General features: G+C 43.2%; 1 protein-coding gene across 2 annotated transcripts; it reads left to right on the top strand.

Moving 5' to 3' along the window:
• The first annotated feature begins 1,341 nt into the window (after positions 1-1,341).
• Positions 1,342-19,503, top strand: ntrk2b (neurotrophic tyrosine kinase, receptor, type 2b). Of its 2 annotated transcripts, none has more exons than XM_035608879.2 (18): positions 1,342-2,117; positions 3,802-3,876; positions 3,992-4,063; positions 4,161-4,229; positions 4,331-4,482; positions 4,647-4,783; positions 6,681-6,813; positions 7,312-7,611; positions 7,720-7,740; positions 7,873-7,881; positions 8,005-8,033; positions 9,294-9,384; positions 10,544-10,732; positions 11,516-11,646; positions 11,795-11,967; positions 12,319-12,559; positions 14,187-14,345; positions 16,048-19,503. In XM_035608879.2, the coding sequence occupies exons 1-18, from the start codon at positions 1,921-1,923 to the stop codon at positions 16,231-16,233; spliced, it is 2,364 nt and encodes a 787-aa protein (XP_035464772.1). In that variant the 5' UTR covers positions 1,342-1,920; the 3' UTR covers positions 16,234-19,503. The 2 variants fall into 2 exon arrangements, with proteins under 2 accessions (XP_035464772.1, XP_035464771.1); XM_035608878.2 differs by having other exon boundaries at positions 9,294-9,393.
• Positions 19,504-20,035: the final 532 nt, after the last annotated feature.

Below are 20,035 nucleotides of genomic sequence, written 5' to 3'. Positions count from 1 at the left end.
CCTGCAGTGATAAAATGACTAAGCCATGAGATCAGACTTGCTAATCCAGAGCCACCACCTCACTGCCTTTTTTCTTTTTTTGCAAATCAGAAGCCTGAGTTATGTCCATACTTGATCTATTTTAAACATCCCCTTTTCTGTCATGCTCCTTCAGATATAGGCAAGGATCTATTGCAAAATAAAGAGCTCTCTTCCCTCTCCTCCACTCTGATGTTACCATGGAGACAGATATAATTCAGTTCTTGATGTTTCTCATAAAAAAAAGCCTGCGTACATATTTTCATCTGCAACCATAGCGACACTTGACATTGTCCACGCTATTTGTAAAAAGCAAGTCACCATAGCGACACTAACCATCAGGGCTGTGTCATAGATCATGTGTCCTCGCCGAGTATGCCTCCTCATTATGAGTGATTTTTAGGTATCAACCTATCCAAACATGATTTATTTCATTATTTTTGAAACAACTTTAACACTGCACATGCAGTAACTCTCGAAGGACTTGGGGGTAAAAAAAATGTTTAACATGTTGGAATTATGGGGAAATTAAAGTGCACATTTGTGAGTGCATCATTGACTTGCAGGTCAGCCCTTAAAACATTGTTTACAAAATAAAAAGATTTCTCAAAATATGCCTTTTGCCCCCTACTCAGTCCAGAAAAATATTTTTTTTACACATAATTACAGGATTACAGATGTAGTTGCGATGTGTGACACAATTAATATAACATATGTTTCTGTCAAAATGCTCTATGACAGGGGTAATAAATAAAAATAAATAATCTGTACAGCTTTCATCCACAACCCCCCCCCCACCCAAAAGCCATGCCCCTATAGGCAATCACACTGATCAGTGATTGGAGTGAGATCCATTTGAAGCTTGCAGACATAGTATAGGTAATTATTTTTCATAGATGCACCCGTCTTGTGCGTCAACCGTACGTCACACTATAGGCCTAATGGCCAACCGTACAACATTGTGCGCGCGCGCGCGTGCGTGTGTTAGTGTGTGTGTGTGTGTGTGTGTGTGTGTTGTTGGGGGGGGGGGGGGGGGGGGGGGGGGCGGTATTTCATCCAATGCATTGCTTCAGGGCAAATACAACACCAGAGTTTACATCCATATCGTTGTCGTGCCCGCCGCAAACAGGGCATTTGACCCACAGCTGGTCACTAGTGCTGCCCGATGAAAGCGCAGCAGCTGATGTTTAGGTTTTGATGTATGAGCACACACAACATACATTGAAAAGAAAAAGAACAATCCTAAACAAATTCCTATAAATACTTGTCATAAATACATCTCCAGGTTACCCCCCCCCCCCCCCCCCCCACAAACCCAGTCCCGGGGATGGCTCGGGGAGCTGCGCTCGTCCTCGTCGATAATCGATAGACGGATGCAGGTATAGCCTTCCTCCCTACACACGCAGCAGCATCCCCACGCATCCTTACTCCACTGTGGAGCCTCTCTTCTTCTTCCCTCCCCATCGCCACACACAGGAGGACAAAAAAAAAAAAACCGCTCGCGAGGGGGCCTCGCCTATTGATCTCTAAACATCTGGAACACCTCATATTTGTTTTACAAGGCAGAGGCGAACAGTCTGTGCCCGAGACAGAGGAGTGAGGCAGCAGCAGCAGCAGCAGCAGCAGCAGGACGGAGCACTTGACACCTTGCTTCACGGCATCGATATGCAGTAGCGTGATACCAGCTCTGCGGAGACGGGAAGGCCAGTCCATGGCATCTTGATATCACAACCGTGGGCTCTGCGCATTCCTCACCGACGGCGTAGTCTCTCTCTTTTTTTCCTGCGGAGTCGGAAGGATTAACTTGGCGAGATAAAGGCGGCGAGGGAGGAAATCTTGCGAATAAAATTCCATTTGATCCGATTCTGTTTGGGGGATTCGCGGGAGATCATTGGACCTGCGATGGACTCCAGCGCGGGGGAATATGGCATGGCTCGACTTGGATTGTTTTTGGTTTTGATGGGGCTGTGGAGGTCTAGCGATGCCTGCCCCGCATCCTGCACTTGCAGCATCTCAAGGATTGTTTGTATTGATTCTGTGCCGGGGATCGAGGATTTCCCCGTGCTCACGTTAGATGACATGGAGAACATCACCGAGATGTAAGTGTGTGGAAATGGTCGTGCGGGCAGGCTTGTGAACTTGTTAGGATGCAATGCGTAAAGAACTGCCCTCGATCGTATAGGTCGCCATAATACCCAAGGGCTAGGGTTATTATAGCCTACTACTAATCAAAGTGATGATGATAATAACATCAACAGCAGGTCTGATATCACCCCCCCCCCCCCCCCCCCCCCCCCCCCCCCCCTTTATGGATTTAAGATCAATACATGTGTGTCTTCTGCGCTTAATGTCAAACACGATAAATGTGATTTTATTCGCATAACCGCTGGTTTCGTCCGATCATGCAGCCAATGTGTGAGCGTGTAAGTGTATGTGTGGCGGAGATGGGGGCTGCGCGTGCCACAACCGTCGTCGGCGCGCGCGCGCGTGTGCGTGTAGTGTGTGTGTGTGTGTGTGTGCGTGCGTAATGGTGGCGAGCGTGTGCGTCAGGCTCATTTGGATTAGTCGGTGTTTCCTTCTACAATATAGCTCCAGAGGTAGTGATGAAGTGAATGTTGAGGCCCACCGCAGCCTCCGAGGCGCTAATTCGGCTTCTGGGGCGGCGGTGTGAAACAGCCCCGATATTTAAAAAAAAAAAAAAAAAAAAAAAAAATGCACCACATTGTTGCCAGATGACACGCGAGAGCACGTCGCCTGTGCACAGCCGGCGATGGGCGACCCACGGCGACGCAGCCTCTGGTCTTATCTGCGTCAGCGTGCGGGCCTGTGTCGGGGTGCACCTGGCACAACCCCGCACGAGCGCACAGCTGCACGGAGCCGGCGGAGGGCGGAGGGGCCACTGGGCGAGCTGGGACCGAGGCACACACACTCGAACTGAACCGGTGTCACGTCAACCTACCACGGGGGTACAGGGTATATACTGGGCGTCCGCCATTGGATCGGAACATGATCGTCCTGCGTTTTGGGCAAATTTAAAGAAGGTCTTGTGGCAGCCAACACCTCGTGTGTGCTCTCACTTTGTCTGGAGGGACCAATTTTTTTTAGTGAGTATACAGTAAAATGCAGCACCTCTGAGGGAAACGTGATTGTGTAGCCTTTTTGTAGTAAGGACAGAAGTGCAGCCTTTCAGACTGCTGCAAATACTTGTACTACATTTACAGCTTTGTTGTGTTCAAGGTGCAATCCACAGGGGCCACCTGATAGACAAATGATCAGGGTGCAAGGGCATACATCCTTCAAGTACAGGAAGATGTATTGTCTTGTTATTTTAGCAAAAAAAAAGATCAGGCATATGTTGATCTTCATTAAAAAAGTTATCTTTATTTTTCCAGTAATAAAAATTTACAAATAATAGGGACATTAACAACAACAGAACAAGTCACGATCTCCGTCACTGAACACACTGACAGTGTGTAAATCTATACTGTTGTATCGATCCACATTATTTTGAAAATCAAATTTGCTGCAGGCAGACCTTATTCCCACGGGGAAGGAGTATGAGACAATATTGTAAATATTTTATAAAATGGAGTTATATCTACAAATTCATAAAAACACAAACATAACGGACTCTCTTGTTTTAGACTGTTATTATGACTGCTAATGTTTGGAAGGATTAAGCTTATCTGTATAGTATAATTCACACAAATGGTATCATTTCAGAAGTTATCAAGCTGACCATTAGTGGGTCTAACAGCTCTTTTCCTTTATATTTCTTCACAGATACATTGCGAATCAGAACAGACTGTTTGACATTAACGACAACAGTTTGAGGCACTACATAAACCTCAGAAACCTGTAAGTATTATCCCATTTGTTATTAGTGTTTATTGTGGAATTGTTGCATTGTTTCTGCTAACATATAGAAGAATGAAGGTCATGTAATTACTCTACTTTTTTTTACGTCCAACAGAACAGTGACGAAGACACGATTGACATCAATATCGTCAGATGCATTTTTCAATAATACAAGACTTCAATATGTGTAAGAAATATTTTAAAGACCCTCTTTAAGTTATGTATTTGATGTTCAATGGAGTTGTATGGATTTGTGTTCATTCATTGATTAATTTTCCTTCTAGAAATCTCAGAGACAACAATCTTTCGACCCTGTCATGGAGAATATTTCAGAACTTTAACTCGACACTTCCGTAAGTATCACATGCACAGTAGCCTACATAAAATGGTCTCTATTTCTGTGCAATGAGTGAACATGATGAGCTTCTCAATGTGCTGCGTTTTTCTTTTCTAGGCTCGTCCTGTCTGGAAACCCTCTGGATTGTGTTTGTGAGAACTTGTGGATCAAACTGAGGATCCAAGAAGATGCCGATAGTCAAGATCTGAAATGCACAGATGACAGAGGAGAGACTTCGTCCTTTTCCACTCTCACTCCACCGGATTGTGGTATGTGAAATCCATGTTATGATGAGCAATGCTTGCGTAGCTGATATTGAATGGCGAGCGCCTCATGAGGACAAGAGATATCGAAAACAAAGACAGAAAGAAATCTTGAAACTAATAAAACTATGTGTTTAATGTGAATTTTACTGTCTGTTTGTGTCTCGCAGTGGTTCCCAGAGTAGAGGTCTCCCCGAAAAATGTGACCAAGATGCAGGGGAGTAATGTCAAAGCTGTGTGCACCGCCACAGGCTCCCCTCTTCCTGAAATCCTGTGGAACCTCGATTTGCTCTCTAGCCACCATGAGGTGAGCCAGTCTACCTCCTGATTTAAAAAAAAAGAGGTTTTGAGTGAACCGGAAAAGATAATGCTATCCCTTGGAGTTTGACTTAAGTTTCAAACCTACATCTGTGATCTACAACTGGATGATTTTTCTTATGGTCAACAATATTATGAAAGGACCAAAACCAAATTAACCTTACCAACAAGTGTGTGTATCCAAACCCTGGTGTAACTTATGTAGCTCTATTGTTGCTTACTATTGGAACATCCCACCGCCGTAAAATCCCACCAGAGCACCAGATGTGTTAATCCACAGGATAAAATAATCCCCAAAAATTGTGTTAAACTCCTGTTTGTGTTTGTGTCTGCTTAAAATCACAGCGCCCGGCTGTTTTAGGGAAATGACCTGGCCTATTTTTAAAATGGAATCTGCAAAATTTAAGGATTTGCATCTTTACAAGGACTCAATCATCAGGGTCTGTTGAGAATTAGAATATTATGACTGGTTTAATCCTCAAGGTCACAAAAATTAAGTCTTCAGTTGGACTTGAGTTGGACTTGACTGCTGTGAGACTAACTATGGACTTGAGGTTACTCAAAGATGTGACTTGACTTGAGACTCGAGGATACAAATATCCAGGCCTGAGTCAGTAACCTTTAATATCTGGAAATGACTTTTATCAAAGCTTTGAAAGTGCTCAAATGCCTTTCCAATGAGCATTAGGCTTTTAGAGACCTCAAACACTCTGTTGGTCAAAACCTCACAGGCCTACTTGACCGTAGGATGAATTGGACTCGTGTCGACCAACTTGAAGTTTGATTTTCCAAATCTGGGTTGTGAGGGTTCAGTCAGCATAAGTGTTTTGGATGGATTTTACACTGGTTGTGTTAAATAACTGGATGTTAATATAGTTAACAAAAACAAACATATTTTAAAGTAATGAAAGATCATATTTAATTGATATAAGTTATATTTGATGCAATACATCCATAACATAAAAGTCAATGCCTTGATTTTTTTTTCATGCAGATGAATTGTCACCTTTTTGGTTGGTTTTGTCAAGTGAGCATTCATACCACTTACAGAAGCAGAAGCATTTTAACCATTAACCCCCCACTTAGCTAACTATGTTCTACTGTTTATCCATTTGCCTACTTTCAGTAAACTATTGACCTTTTTCATGGCGGCCATTTTGAAATTAAATAATAGGTAAACACAGGTGTTACTAATCACTTTAATTAAGGATGTACCTAGTTACACCTGTGCATTTCATATCAAGATGGCTGACATTAAAATTGTTGATTAACTATGAGCTGTTTAAAAGATTCATCGCTTATTAGTTTACACTTTCATGAAACTGTTACTTGAAGTTGATAATAGTCACTGTTTATCAATCACATTTAGCTAATATTTTAACAGTTTAACAGCTATTTAAACGCTATTTGGATTACTTTTAGCTAATTATTATCATGTTACTGCTATTTTCACCCGTCTCTCCAGCACTTCTATTCATTGATTTAAACTGTTGAGGTCTGATTAATGCTCATCAGTTACATTTTCAATACATAAGAGAGAAACATTTATCTTTTTTTTTCGATCAATGTAAAATCAAGATTTTGGGGTAATTTTTCTAAATTTGCATTTAAAAGAAAACAACTTTTATACAGAAAATTGGAATGATAAGTGTTACATGGAGCCATTCATCCATCACATTGTGTCTACTCTCATATAGTCACAATCATAATATTTGGTGCGGGTTACAACTGACGGTTGGTGGTACAGTAGGTGTGTACTGTGCAGTCTAGTCCTGTTGTAGTGGGTAGCTTACTTGTTGTTGTCCACGTATTGAAGATCAGCATCACACCGGTTCCACATAAATAGGACATACTGTATAATGCACATGATAATGCTGTGTTTACAGATTGATCCTCTGGAAACGCAGAGCACACTCACCTTGTCAGGCCTGTCTCCTGATGATAATGGCAGGGTGATCATATGCAGCGCTGAGAACATGGTCGGTCAGATGGAGGCCACCCTTCAGCTTAATATTCTCTGTAAGGCCTCTTGCTTCTTGTTGTCGTTAATTGTAAATATTAACCAATTATGGCATTATAGCATGCATCTTTAAAATTATGTTTACTGCGTAAATGTGTCTAATTTCCTCCCAGATGATCTTTTAAATGCCATCTTCTAGACTGTTGTTGTTATTTTTCCAGTGGAAGCAGAAGGCTCCTCAGTTTGTTATAATTTCTGTCTCTGCAAATCTTATTGACTCTCCTTGTTTCCTGTTTATAACTCTTCCTCCTGTGAAGCTCCTCATTCCTTGCCATACTCCTCTGTTTGTTTAGTTCAACGTTCCTCCTCATCCCCCTCTTCCATGTTTTCCCGATGTCAGTGTTCAAATGTTGTGTCATCAGTCTCTTTTCAGTTGCCCATACCTTCCATTCCCAGCTGCATCTCCTCCCCGATCCCTTAAACGTTGCTGTTTCCTCCTGGTGTTTATTTCCTATCATTCCGTGATTGCTCTTCCTCTACTGTTGCCTCCGTGTCAGTTGCCCCCACCATCCAGCAGCTGCTGGAGCCAGAGCAGAACCACCACTGGTGCATCCCGTTCAGCGTGACAGGGAACCCCAAGCCTGAGCTGCAATGGTACCATGACAATGCGCCACTCGAGGAGCAGGACTACATCCACACGCAGATCCACCTGTCCACTGAAAATGAAGACCACGGCTGCTTACAGCTGGTCAACCCCACACACATTCACAATGGCGTGTACAGGCTGGTGGCAAAGAATAAGTTCGGCCGGGACGAGAAGAAGGTCTCTGCCCAGTTCATCCACCCACCCGAAACAGGTGCGAATGTCTTTTTACACGGGTTCATTTAGTAAGACGCTGGCTCACCTCTGAAGCTAGTTTGTGTTTATGAAGTTGACTACTAATCAAGATTCGTTTTCTTTTCAGGAGAAGGTCCCAACTACGACTGTGAGTAATGACTCAGTGCTACAAAACCAACAATGGTTAAACATAATTAAATACACAGTTAAAATGAACTCCACCATGATGTGTATCTGTTCCTCCTCATGTGGTCTGTGGCTGTATCTTTCTTCTGCCCAGATGCTCCTGGTAAGTGTATGAACCCTTACAGGGCTCACGTCTACACATAGTCAGCATTATAAAAATATCTTTGTGGTCAATAGTTGTTATGATTTTCAAATGTTCTGACAAGCATTTTTATGTTTTTTTCAGATACCCCGCTCCTGGATGACAGCGTTGCTGTAAGTGATCGTCTGCAGTCGTTACCATCTAAAGCAATGGTTTCCTACCTATTAGTGTGTGGGTCCTTAAAACAAACTGGTGTCAGCTGGTAGAGAGCAGTTCTATCAAAGATCTTTTTTCATGTTTCATTTAAATTAATCTTACAAATAATTTAAATGGTTAAAATGACCTGGTCATTCATAGGAGAAAAGCAACGGTTAGAGGAAAGTCTGAATGTTTTTTGTTATCGCAGGCATATTCACAGAGCACTTTATGAGGAACGCCAAACTCATACTGTGCTGTTCCTTCTTCTGCACTCTTTGTGGCATATGGATTCCACCCGATGTCAAACATCCCTTTGAGATTCTGGCCCATGTTAACACGATTGAATAACATAAATTCTGCAGATTGGTCGGCTTTCTCTTTCATGCTGCAAATCTCCGGTTTGGATTTAGATCTGGCGACTGGACAAGGCCATTGAGGAACACTGGAACTGTCATGAATTACCATGCTCATGAAACCAGTTTTTGACTTACTGTATTCTTTGTGACATGGTACATTTTCATGTTGGAAGCAGCCCTTACAAGGTGGTAAATTGTTTCCATAGAGGACTGCACATTGCCAGCAACAATAGTCTGACAGGATCTGGCCGTCAAACCATGATTGACTGGTAAAGGAGGCCAAAGCACACCATTAAAACACCGCCAGCAGCCTGGATGGTGGACACAAGGCGAATTGGGTCCATGGATTCATGCTTTTGATGCTAAATTCTGACCCTACCATCTGTGTGTCTCAGCAGAAATTGAAGTATTTCTGATCAGGCAAACATTTTCCATGTCTCAACTTGTGACCACTGCAGCCTCTGATTTTTGTTCTTGGCTGACAGGAGAGGAACTTGACATCGTCCGTACGAGAGATTGTTGTTCTAAAAATCACAGGAGGTCAACAGTTTCAGAAATGCTTAAAGCAGTCTGTCCGTCACCATGGTCACAGTTAATGAGATCCAATTTTGTTCCCAATTTGATACTGGGTGTGAACGGTAATAGCTTCTGTCCCTTATCTGCAGATTTTGATGCATTGCTGCCGACGCAAAATTGGCTGCATGCATAACCAGGTGGACGGGTGTTCCTAATAAAGTGCTTGGTGATTGTATTTTTTAATGGGGGGGGGTTCATGTTCCTATCATAGGGCCTTATTGGGACCCTGGTCCCAGGTTGGGAGCCACTGATCCTTTGGGAGCTGATTCAAACTAATCTTTTCTTCTTTTCTTTGTCCCCCAGGTGTATGTAGTTGTGGGGATCGCAGGAGTTGCCCTGACTGGCTGTGTTCTGATGGTGATCATCCTGAAATACGGAAGAAACACCAAGTTCGGTATTAAAGGTGCACTTCATTTTCTCAAGGGGGAATAATTTGGCATTCCACTTCTCCTTGCCGAGAGTTAGATGAGAAGATTGACACCACTCTTGTGTCTGTCTGTTAAATATGAATCTACAGAACACAGGCTAGCTTAGCCAGGATAGCGCTTTCCCACAGTCTTCACACTTTGCTAGCAGCTATGCTAGCATGCTACCGGCTGTAGCTTCACACTTAGCATGGAGGCATGAAATAAGCATCAATCACGTAATTTTAGACAAACGAAAATATAACTTTTGAATGCTTGGGTCTAAAAGTTGTTGAAAAGACTGATTTTGTTGCTGTTAGACAGCCTGGCTGCCCCCCCCCCCCCCCCCCCCCCCCCCCCCCCCGTTTCCAGTATTTATGCTAAGCTAAGCTAACCAACTGCAGCCAATAGCCTTCAATGTACTGAGACAGATATGAGAGTGGTATTAATCTTCTCATCTCCTTCTTATTACACCAGTGATGTTTGTGAGTTGTTAGTGAGTTAGTCGCTGATTAAATATATTAATAACCATTATGATGACCGGGACTCAGGAGGTAGAGTGGGTTGTCCACGAACCTGAAGGCCATTGGTTCGATCCCCGGCTTCACCAAGTGTCCCTGGGCAAGATGCTGAACACAAAATTGCTCCTGATGGCGAGATTGTGAATGTGAGTGAATGTGACTGTGATAGAAAGTAAAGTTTTGGCGTATGAATGTTTGTATGGTGGATGTGTCCTGTAGTTTAAAGCTCTTTGAGTGGTCGCTAAGACTAGAAAAGTGCCATATAAATGAAGTCCATTTACTATTCCTTAATTAGTCAAATGTATACTATTTAGAAATAGTAAAGGGTTCAAATAAATTGTTAGCATTGACTCACAGCTCATTGCAGCTTCAACTGTATCAGTGTAAAAATGACTATAGGAATTAATGAGTCCTACTTTGGGCTGAGCTCACGCTCATTGACAGATGTCGTCTCAGATGATCTTCTGTCTATTACCATCTGATATCTTGTTGTCATTATTTAATTCCTTCTATTCAATGTCACAATTTCTCCGTCTCCACTCATCTCTCCCTGCCTTTTTTTTACCTCTCTTCCCTCTCCTCCTCTTTCCACTCCACCTCCTCCTCCTCCTCCTCTGTGGCTCCCTAGGCTCCTCCTCAGTCATCAGTAATGACGATGACTCTGCCAGCCCTCTTCATCACGTCTCCAATGGCAACAACACCCCGTCGTCGTCGGAGATGGGTCCAGACGCAGTGATCATCGGGATGACAAAGATTCCTGTCATTGAGAACCCACAGTACTTCCGCAACTCCGGCAGCATGCTGAAATCTGACACGTGTGAGTTACCTCCTCGCTCAACGAATGCCTGGTAACCAGGACCTTTTCTGATAAATCCATGCAGGGATCACTGCTGGACACCAGATTTATTGCATTGTGATAGTGACTCCTGCTCTGTGGGGGCAACAGGACAGTGGACATACAGATAATGTTCAGAAACACAAGCTGGCTTACAAAAGGCTCAATGCAGCAGAGTGAACACAAATGTTTTTCTCTTTGGTTCACTGAAAAAATAATCACCAATACTTTTGTCCTCTGTTGAAAATCATTCTTCAGGCAAAAAAAAAAAAAAGTTGCTGGTTCTAACTTTTAAATGTGAGGATTTTGTACTTATTTTATTTAATTGCAAATTGTAAACTCATTGTAAATCACGCGTGCTGCGTAAATTATATTTCATAGAATAAATGATTGAATAATTATTTAAAGAAATCAATAATTTATATCTTGTTTGATTATAACTGACACTAATTATAATTAATAATCGTAGGTCAAGAATCCCTTAACGGTAACACTCTTTAGCATTGATACAGTTAACAAATATGTAATAACTCGTTTACAATAATAAAGTTATTCTCAGATTTAAAGACATCATGAGGGCTTGATAGTGTACAGTATTTGTCAACGTTAAAAACCCATATTTTTTGTGTTTAACCAAGATGCTCCAGCCTTCACTTTAGTGTTCACATGTATCTCTCCAATTTTACGCACACCAAAATTACCACTTAATAATCAGGCTGCACACATGACCTTGAAAGTGATTTGTCTTTTCGGTTTGCATTACAGTTGTCCAGCACATCAAGAGACACAACATTGTCCTGAAGCGGGAGCTGGGAGAGGGAGCCTTCGGGAAGGTCTTCCTCGCCGAGTGCTACAACCTGACACCGGACCAGGAGAAGCTCCACGTGGCGGTCAAGGTACAGACCGGGAAGCTGCTTGCTGAACAAATCAATGCCCGTGTCATCGGGTCACTGATTTCGACTGGCTGCATGTACATACATGCTTGTACACAATGCTTCTCAACGCTTGCTTCTTTTGTCTTTGCGTGTTTGACTTTTTCGCCAGACTCTGAAGGAGGCCAGCGAGAGCGGCCGGGCGGACTTCTACAGAGAGGCCGAGCTCCTCACCAACCTGCAACACGAACACATTGTCACCTTCTATGGCGTGTGTGTGGAGAGCGACCCACTCATCATGGTGTTTGAATATATGAAACATGGTGACCTAAACAAGTTTCTCAGGTAGGAGACTTCTGCAGACACTTGGATCTCTTTAAAGGAACAGTTTGGCTTATTTGAGAAAATCTACACCTCTTTCATATCTGTATCAATATGAAGCTACAGCCTGAGCGATAATAGCTTTACCTTAGCAAATAGACTGGAAACGGGGGACAAGGCTAGCATGGCTCCATCCGAGACTAACATCTCTGAAGATCACCAGTAATCACTTTACATCTGCTTTGCTACTTTAGTTTTGAAAAGGGTACTTTGAAATTCGGCTTTAATTAAATGCATTATATTGTATTTTCTACAAACCATCCAGTGGTACGATGATCGAATGGCTGATTAGGATTTTTTTTTTTTCGCGTGCAGGTCCCACGGTCCTGATGCAGTGCTCATGGCAGACGGTCAACACAGTATCTTGGTGGAGCTCACCCAGTCCCAGATGCTGCACATTGCCCAACAGATTGCTGCTGGCATGGTCTACCTGGCCTCCCAGCACTTTGTCCACAGAGACTTGGCAACCAGGAACTGCCTGGTCGGGGAGAACCTGCTGGTCAAGATAGGAGACTTTGGCATGTCCAGAGATGTTTACAGCACAGACTACTACAGAGTGAGTAGTTCTGACCATTCTCCCTTTCCATTCCTCGCACATTGCCCCCAGTGTCTTACTTGCACGCACACGCACACAATCATGACATTTACAGATGCATGCACAGAAATATGGAAATGTACCATCTCAAATGTGTAATTAGAATTTCATTCCAGTTCTATTCTTAAATAACGGTGTAGCTGCAGAAATGACAATTTTCACCAGAGCTATTTTATCTTTTTTAATACCATTTAAATGCAAATAATATAATCTGCATAAAATTACTATTTCCATGGTAATAATGGCAACAGTGCAAGAAAGAAATGCCTGGGCAGTTGATTCTTTTTTCCTGGGCGAGGAATTATTGCCTCCCTTCGCTACATGAACAGCATCGTATTAAAACATTGAGGAGTTCTGGTTCATGGTATGAGCCAATGATGGTTGTGAGAAGATTAGACTTTGTTAAAAGCACTTATTGATTTAATGGGCAATATTTGTCATGTTGCGGAACAGATGGAAGCATTTTATTCCCTAGTCCTTTGCCTCTCAGATCCCAGTTTGAATCAAACAGTGCCCTCTGCTGTGGAATCAGAAATCTAAGTACATAAAAAAAAAACCCTCCAAGTTTCATTTTTTCCCCCTGCATCAGATAAGATCAACATAAAGTGGACCTGTCACCAACTCCGGATATCAAACGTTTCGATCAGATAGAAATAAAAAGCATGAAAGCATCTTGCAACATGAACGCTGTCTCGTCTGCTATATTGCTGCTTCCATTTTGCAAATCAAAGGAAATCATATAGTAAATTAGATCAGCCGGGAAAAACCAATACAGTTACATAACGTTTGAGAGCATTAGCGGTGAATAAAGCCAGCATTATATAGAAATACATTACGTGTGCTAATGTTGCTCTGCCTGTTATATGATGCAATTTAAACACTCATGTGGAAAGTTTTCGAGTATTCCTCTGGCTGTTGTTGAGACGCTTTTTTTAATATACTTATGCGTTCACACTCTAAAATGTAATATTTTTCATTCATGTGAGTTGATTCTTTATAAAGTATTGTTCTTTTGGAAGTGAAACAAGTACAGATTAGATTGCAATTATGCTGCGAGGTTACAAAATGGTCAGTGTTTTTGTTTGAGCCTCTTTGCAGCCTTTCCCTGTGCAGCAGTTTATTAAAAGCTTTCTAACAAAGAAATTTTACTGAGGAAACATCACTGATAATATTCATCAAATATTGAAATTGTTATTATCACGATACCATATTTGGCATAAACCCTGACACTCGCTCAGTTATTGTACGTTGTACGACAGGATGCAATGGATGCGACCGCCACAAAAGTTATAATGTTTAGTTTTGAACTGTATGTGCTGCTGTTGAATTGTGCTGTTAATATTTACAATGACAGGTGTTTGTGATATTTTTTCAACCGCATTTAAATCAATAGGAGTTGAGTAAATAACAAAAAACCCTCTCTGTCTAACGCTCTGCCTCTGTGTCTAAAAATATGCCACTAAAAAAAGGGCTCAGCTTCAGCAGGTCTAGTGTTCTTGGTTTCTGAAGGGGACTGCTCTCTCTCTCTCTCTCTCTCTCTCTCTCTCTCTCTCTCTCTCTCTCTCTCTCTCTCTCTCTCTCTCTGCAGGTGGGCGGTCACACGATGCTGCCGATCCGCTGGATGCCCCCAGAGAGCATCATGTACCGGCGGTTCACCACGGAGAGCGACGTGTGGAGCCTCGGCGTGGTGCTGTGGGAGATCTTCACCTACGGCAAACAGCCCTGGTACCAGCTCTCCAACAACGAGGTCAGAGTCCGTCCTGCTCTGGCACACGGGGGATCGCAGAGCTCAGAGAGACGTATTCGCCCTCGAGTTCATGACCTACACTCAAAACATACATAAAAAAAAATGGCTCCTGATATTGCCGCTATGACAACAGTTTCAAGTTGGAGACGTCTTTGAAAAATCACGGGTGCGTGACAGAGGGAAACACAGACCCAAGGAGAGAGCAGGGGTGCGGTCCAATTGTCCTTCTATCTACTATTCCTACCTGCTATTCGTAGGACTTAGGAAAAGCCGACAGCGCTGCTCAGAGAATCCGACTCGACTTTCACTAAACTACGTCATCACGCGACGGCGGATGTTATTGACGTGCGCCTGCCGTGGTGAAACTGCAATAACAAAAAACGCAGCAGCTCCATCCACTGTGTGACATCAGATGTTATTATTCATATGTAACAGTAACTTACATGATGACATGCGTCACTTGTGGGTCATATTCATACTCTCCTGCTCTCCTAATCGCTTACGTCCGTGCATGGCACCTTACGTTAAATAACGCTGCCGCAATAAATTGTGGGGCGTTTATATCTACTTTCCTTTCGCATTGGAAGGTCCAGTCTACCCTATGCTAAAGGAGATAGGAAAGGAAGCATTGAAGCACCTTTCATATGCATTTAGAGAATCCGCACAGCTCTAATCATGGCTGCTGATCAAATACTTCCGGGTCATTTCAAGATTTAGAAAACTTCCTGAGCCAATTTGACAATTCGACCTCACCCCAGAGGTTTAGATGTTCAAACTGTAAGATTCCCCTCAGCAAGGGGGCGTGGGTGAGTTGGGGTGTGGAGGTAAAGGTAACGTGTGGAGTGGGTCGGGAGAATGCCCTTCAAAAACAACAAGGGAGTTAGTTATTGTAGTGGATGATTTGCTGATTTGGCCCACTTACTAAAATGGACACAGTTGGAGCAGAGCTGGGACACACACACTGGCTGAGGCAGTGAAAGTACTGGCACAAATCTCACACACACACACACCACACAGTATCTTTTAGATTCAATGTTATTTAGACTTACCGGATAATAGCACCATGCCGTCGTTTTCTCATATGTCCACTGCATCTGTAAATCCATCCATCCATCCATCGTCTACCGCTTTATCCATTTACGGGTCACGGGGGGCTGGAGCCAATCCCAGCTAACATTGGGCGAGAGGCGAGAGGGTACACCCTGGACAGGTCGCCAGCCTATCCCAGGGCCACATACAGAGACAAACCATTCACTCTCACATTCACACGGTCAACCTACGGTAACCCCATTCTGCATGTCTCTGGACTGTGGGAGGAAGCCGGAGAACCCGGAGAGAACCCACGCATACACGGAGAGAACATGCAAACTCCACACAGAAAGGCCCTGGTTGGTTTGAAGCGGGATTCAAACCCAGAACCTTCTTGCTGTGAGGCGAAAGTGCTAACCACTACACCACCGTGCAGCCCATCTGTAAATCCATCATTGAAAAAAAGATGCTCCTTTTATGATGGCGTAGAAGTGAGAATGGAAGCAATTTATCATTTACTTGTGATGTAATGATTAGACATTTTAAATTGTTGTCTCTGTTTTCAGTCGATATCCCTCAGCACCATCTGATGTTACGTCTCGTCAGTAATGTTTTGCGTCATATTTGAACATCCTGGTCAGACAGGTGTGTCGTCTCCCCGTTCCCCCCGCAGGTGATCGAGTGCATCACCCAGGGCCGCGTGCTGCAGCGGCCCCGCACCTGCCCCAAAGAGGTCTACGATCTGATGCTGGGCTGCTGGCAGCGGGAGCCCTACATGAGGCTGAACATCAAGGAGATCCACAGCATGCTCCAGAGCCTCGCCAAGGCCTCGCCTGTGTACCTGGACATACTGGGCTGAGGCACCGGCGTTTCCTGGATGAAGTTTGCGTGTGTGTGTGTGTGTGTGTGCGTGCGTGCGTGCGTGCGTGCGAGCCGGGGCTTCGTGAGTGTTTGCGTGTCGGTCTGTTTTGGGCAGAAGAAGAGGGGGGGAAAGGAAGGTTGTGCGAATGCGTCCATGTACAGTACCTGGCTGTAAATGTTACTGTAAATGCTATCGTCCGTGTCCTCATCACATCGAGAAAAGCCTTAAAATGTCCAGCGATTTTTCTTTGAAATTTTCTGTACCTATCCATTTGCAGACGTTACACTGGCATGTTTCACATATGGAAACCAAAATGTACACAGGATCATGTCACTTTATCCGAAAATCATCGACATTCTTTACATAAATGTAAAAATGGCATCAAAATATGAGAAAACCCGATAAGCAGACACTGATTACCGGGTTATTCTACATCCATACGGTATGTGCAAAGAGAAAACAACGATTCTCCTTTGATGGACAGCGTTTGGACACGACTTTATTGTAGATAGAGCTTTCTCTTCTTTCAGCAGTGTCACAGAGCAACATATTCTGCCAGAAGATAGAATTATTCATGAAGTTATGGCTGCTAAGCTTTTTGGTTTTGTTTTACATGTCCCAGACTTTGTCGTGGGTTTAAATGTTTTCATGTCGAGCCGTCGATTCAAATCTGTGGTTTTTGAGTCATCTGCACACGCTTGTTTGAATTTTGAACACGTGTGTATGTCATTATACACGTGTTTAAAAAACTGTGTAAAAAGACCCATATAGATCCTCCTGGATGTCTGTTATATATATACATAACCTGCTACTGAAAGATTTTCCTAATGTGAAACCAGTGTTAAGGTTAAGAAACACAAGGGCATACCGCATTTAAGACGTTTTATTGTTTTTGTTTGTTTATGAAATAAGGCCGTAATCATTTGTCATATTTTTCTGTAAATACCTGTTCTTATTTTACGCCTCATTACACAAAGGTCATCGGTATTCACAAAGTGGTGTTCTAAACGTCCTTGCAGTGCCCTGGTCATTTTTCGCAAACTTTTCACGCGTTGTATCTAAAGCACAGAGAAACGAGGACTGTGGAAAAAGAGATGAGCACATGTTGTTTTGTTTTTGTCTTAATTTTTCACTCACCAGCAATGCCATCCAGCCAACCCTCGTTGTTCGGTGGCCCATATCTGTAAGTGGTGCGTGCTGCTGTGTGTGTGTGTGTGTGTGTGTGTGTGTGTGTGTGTGTGTGTGTGTGTGTGTGTGTGTGTGTGTGTGTGCGTCTTCAGAGGCAGGTCTCTCAAATGTTGTGGGTGTTGTTGATGAGATTGCGTTCACGGTTATGGACGAGAGAGGAGATGAGCTCACGTAGTGCCGTCGTCACCGTGCACTCATTTCAAATAGGTTACATTGACTGAGGACTCGAGTGTTTTCAGCATTTGTTTGGTTGTGCGCATATTGGAAGTCACGACTTGTTTACTTGTTATTTATTTCCATTAGCACGGAGCAATTTGAAGATCTAATCTTTAATTCTACATGGTAGGCTGAGAGACTGCAGTAAAAGGATTAATTAAGAGGCCGATCGGCCTTAAAGTGTCCCCCGGGGTGCTTTCATCTCGCTGAGCGGCCCCACTCAGCCGGGTGGTAACTGATCCGGCTCCTCGCTCCGGGCAGCGGCGCAGCACATTTGTAGGCATTTTTTCCTAAGGAGCCCCCTTTCCACTTGAAACTAGATTATTAAAATGCACTCTCGTTATCATTTCTCCAAATGATCTTCAGTAGTTCTGTTTTCCCCGAGAGAGAAAATAAAATGACTAAAGCAAGTGTGGCGGCGCCACAGTATTGAACCATCCACACTAACCGCATTCATCTTTGGAAACACAATGGCAGCAATCAGGCCTCGTAATAACCATCACGTGTTTCCATACGGAGGCATGAAGCAGTGAGGATATTTGTGCTGAGACCACACGTTATGTTAAGTGCACTTTGTTGCACTTAACCCCCAACTGCACAACCAGATCATCCACCTCGACCTCAGCTGCACTTGAAAAAAAACAACCGACAACATTTCACGCTTGCTGCCTAAAGCAAGAAGCTTTGACGTATGGTGACAGTTTCTTTGTGTTTTTTTATCACAGCGTTTTGTCAGTTCTGTATAATAACCACGTGTCTGCTGTACATAGATCGCTGTCCATTCTGTACAGTTCTGATATTTGTCTATATGAATAGTAGGATATGTTTAATAGTATAATCTGTTTGAAGCAGGTATCATGTCGAAACTGTGTGACATCTATTGGAGACAATGTGTTATGGGCCACTGGCAATACAAACTACGTGTAAATAGGATTTTATTTGTGCTACATTGTATAATTCCTTCATGCTCGTTCATAATACCAGTGAGAATACAATCCTTTTTTTTGGCAACTTTTGATCTGCAGAGGACTTTCTTTGAACAATGGTGTTTTTCTCTGAAGAGGAGGAAGAAGAAGAAGAAGAAGAAGAAGACAAAGGGAAATATGATCTCCTCTATCCTCTCCGCTGTGACGGGGAGCTCACGCAGAGACTGTTTGAGATGCTGCCTGTCCGCAGGAGGACCATAGACTCTGGATCTGATTCGACAGCAGGACCCCTCCTCGCAGACAGGCGTCCGAGCGGCACGGAGGCCGACGCCGCCACTCGACCACTGACTGACCGTAGCCCATTTTGATCCTCTCTCAGATGAATAACTGTGACTTTGCATCATGAATAGTATATTATTTCGAATGTAATCTAGAAGGGTCGGGAACCTTTTTTGAATGTAATCTATTTTTGGGGAGGTGGGGCGGGGGGGGCGGGGATGGATTATTGATTTTTTTTTTTGTTGTAAATACATGGTAAAAGAGAAAAAGATTACAGTTTTCATTCTTGTGCAGATAACAAACAAATTTTACTTACTTTGTGAATACAAAGCGAGTGCGTATGTGTTTATGTGTGACCAGTGTCTCTGAGATGGTGCGTGTGCATTTGCACACGCACCCGTATGCAGGAGTGCGCGTGTGTGTGTGTGTGTGTGTGTGTGTGTGTGTGTGTGTGAGAGAGAGAGAGAGAGAGTGTGAGTGCGAGCGTGCATGTGTGCGCGCGTGCGTGTGCTCTTCTGGCAGATTTAATCCTGCTGTAATCAGCCAGTTCTATCAATCAATTCAATGCTTTGTGCATCATGTGAGTAGCTTATCCACAATTAATGGAAATGTTCCTTGTGATACTGTGCATTTAATAAAGGTGGTATGTCTTACAATACGCTCTGTGCCCCCAGGAGTCTTTATGTGTTCCCTCACAAAGTTTAGACTTACAATTTGAAGCCACTGCGGTCAGGCGCTAGGTTTGACATTTTGGGAGAGACACTCATTCGCCTCGACGCTGAGCGTTGGATCAATATCACTCTGATGTCAAATGTGATGGAAAGTGTTGCTTACATTAAGTGAATATTTCAATTTCATCCCACTTTTTTTTTTAAACTTCCGCTTCAGAAGGAAAATATTGTACTTTCTACTCCTCTATATGTGTCTGACAGCTTTTTAGTGACTAGTCGGGTTGGCGAGTTGATCACTGAAGCATAACCCACACTGCGCCTTGTTTTGAGTAATAAGCGTACGTGTTTGCAGCATATAACAGAAACCACAAGAGAGAAAGAGAGAGAGCTTGGACCTGCAACCAAAAAAGGGGGGATAGAATAATGAGATTGTGAAACTGTGAAAATAATGTTTTTTTCCCCTTTGACAGTAATGAAAATGTGTTTAGAATTGGCTTGTTAAAAATGCACTTCACACGC

Source organism: Scophthalmus maximus, chromosome 20 (genome assembly GCF_022379125.1).
Source record: "Scophthalmus maximus strain ysfricsl-2021 chromosome 20, ASM2237912v1, whole genome shotgun sequence".
In the NCBI taxonomy this organism is placed as follows: Eukaryota; Metazoa; Chordata; class Actinopteri; order Pleuronectiformes; family Scophthalmidae; genus Scophthalmus; species Scophthalmus maximus.
The sequence above is the reverse complement of the archived record's forward strand: the minus strand, read 5'-3'. Positions and strand labels throughout refer to the sequence as shown.

Bases quoted from the DNA above. Each gene is read 5' to 3' on its own strand.
- ntrk2b (XM_035608878.2), top strand. From the start codon at position 1,921: ATGGACTCCAGCGCGGGGGAATATGGCATGGCTCGACTTGGATTGTTT. The intron at 11,647-11,794 runs GTACAGACCGGG...CTTTTTCGCCAG, and splicing joins AGCTCCACGTGGCGGTCAAG to ACTCTGAAGGAGGCCAGCGA. The intron at 14,346-16,047 runs GTCAGAGTCCGT...TTCCCCCCGCAG, and splicing joins ACCAGCTCTCCAACAACGAG to GTGATCGAGTGCATCACCCA.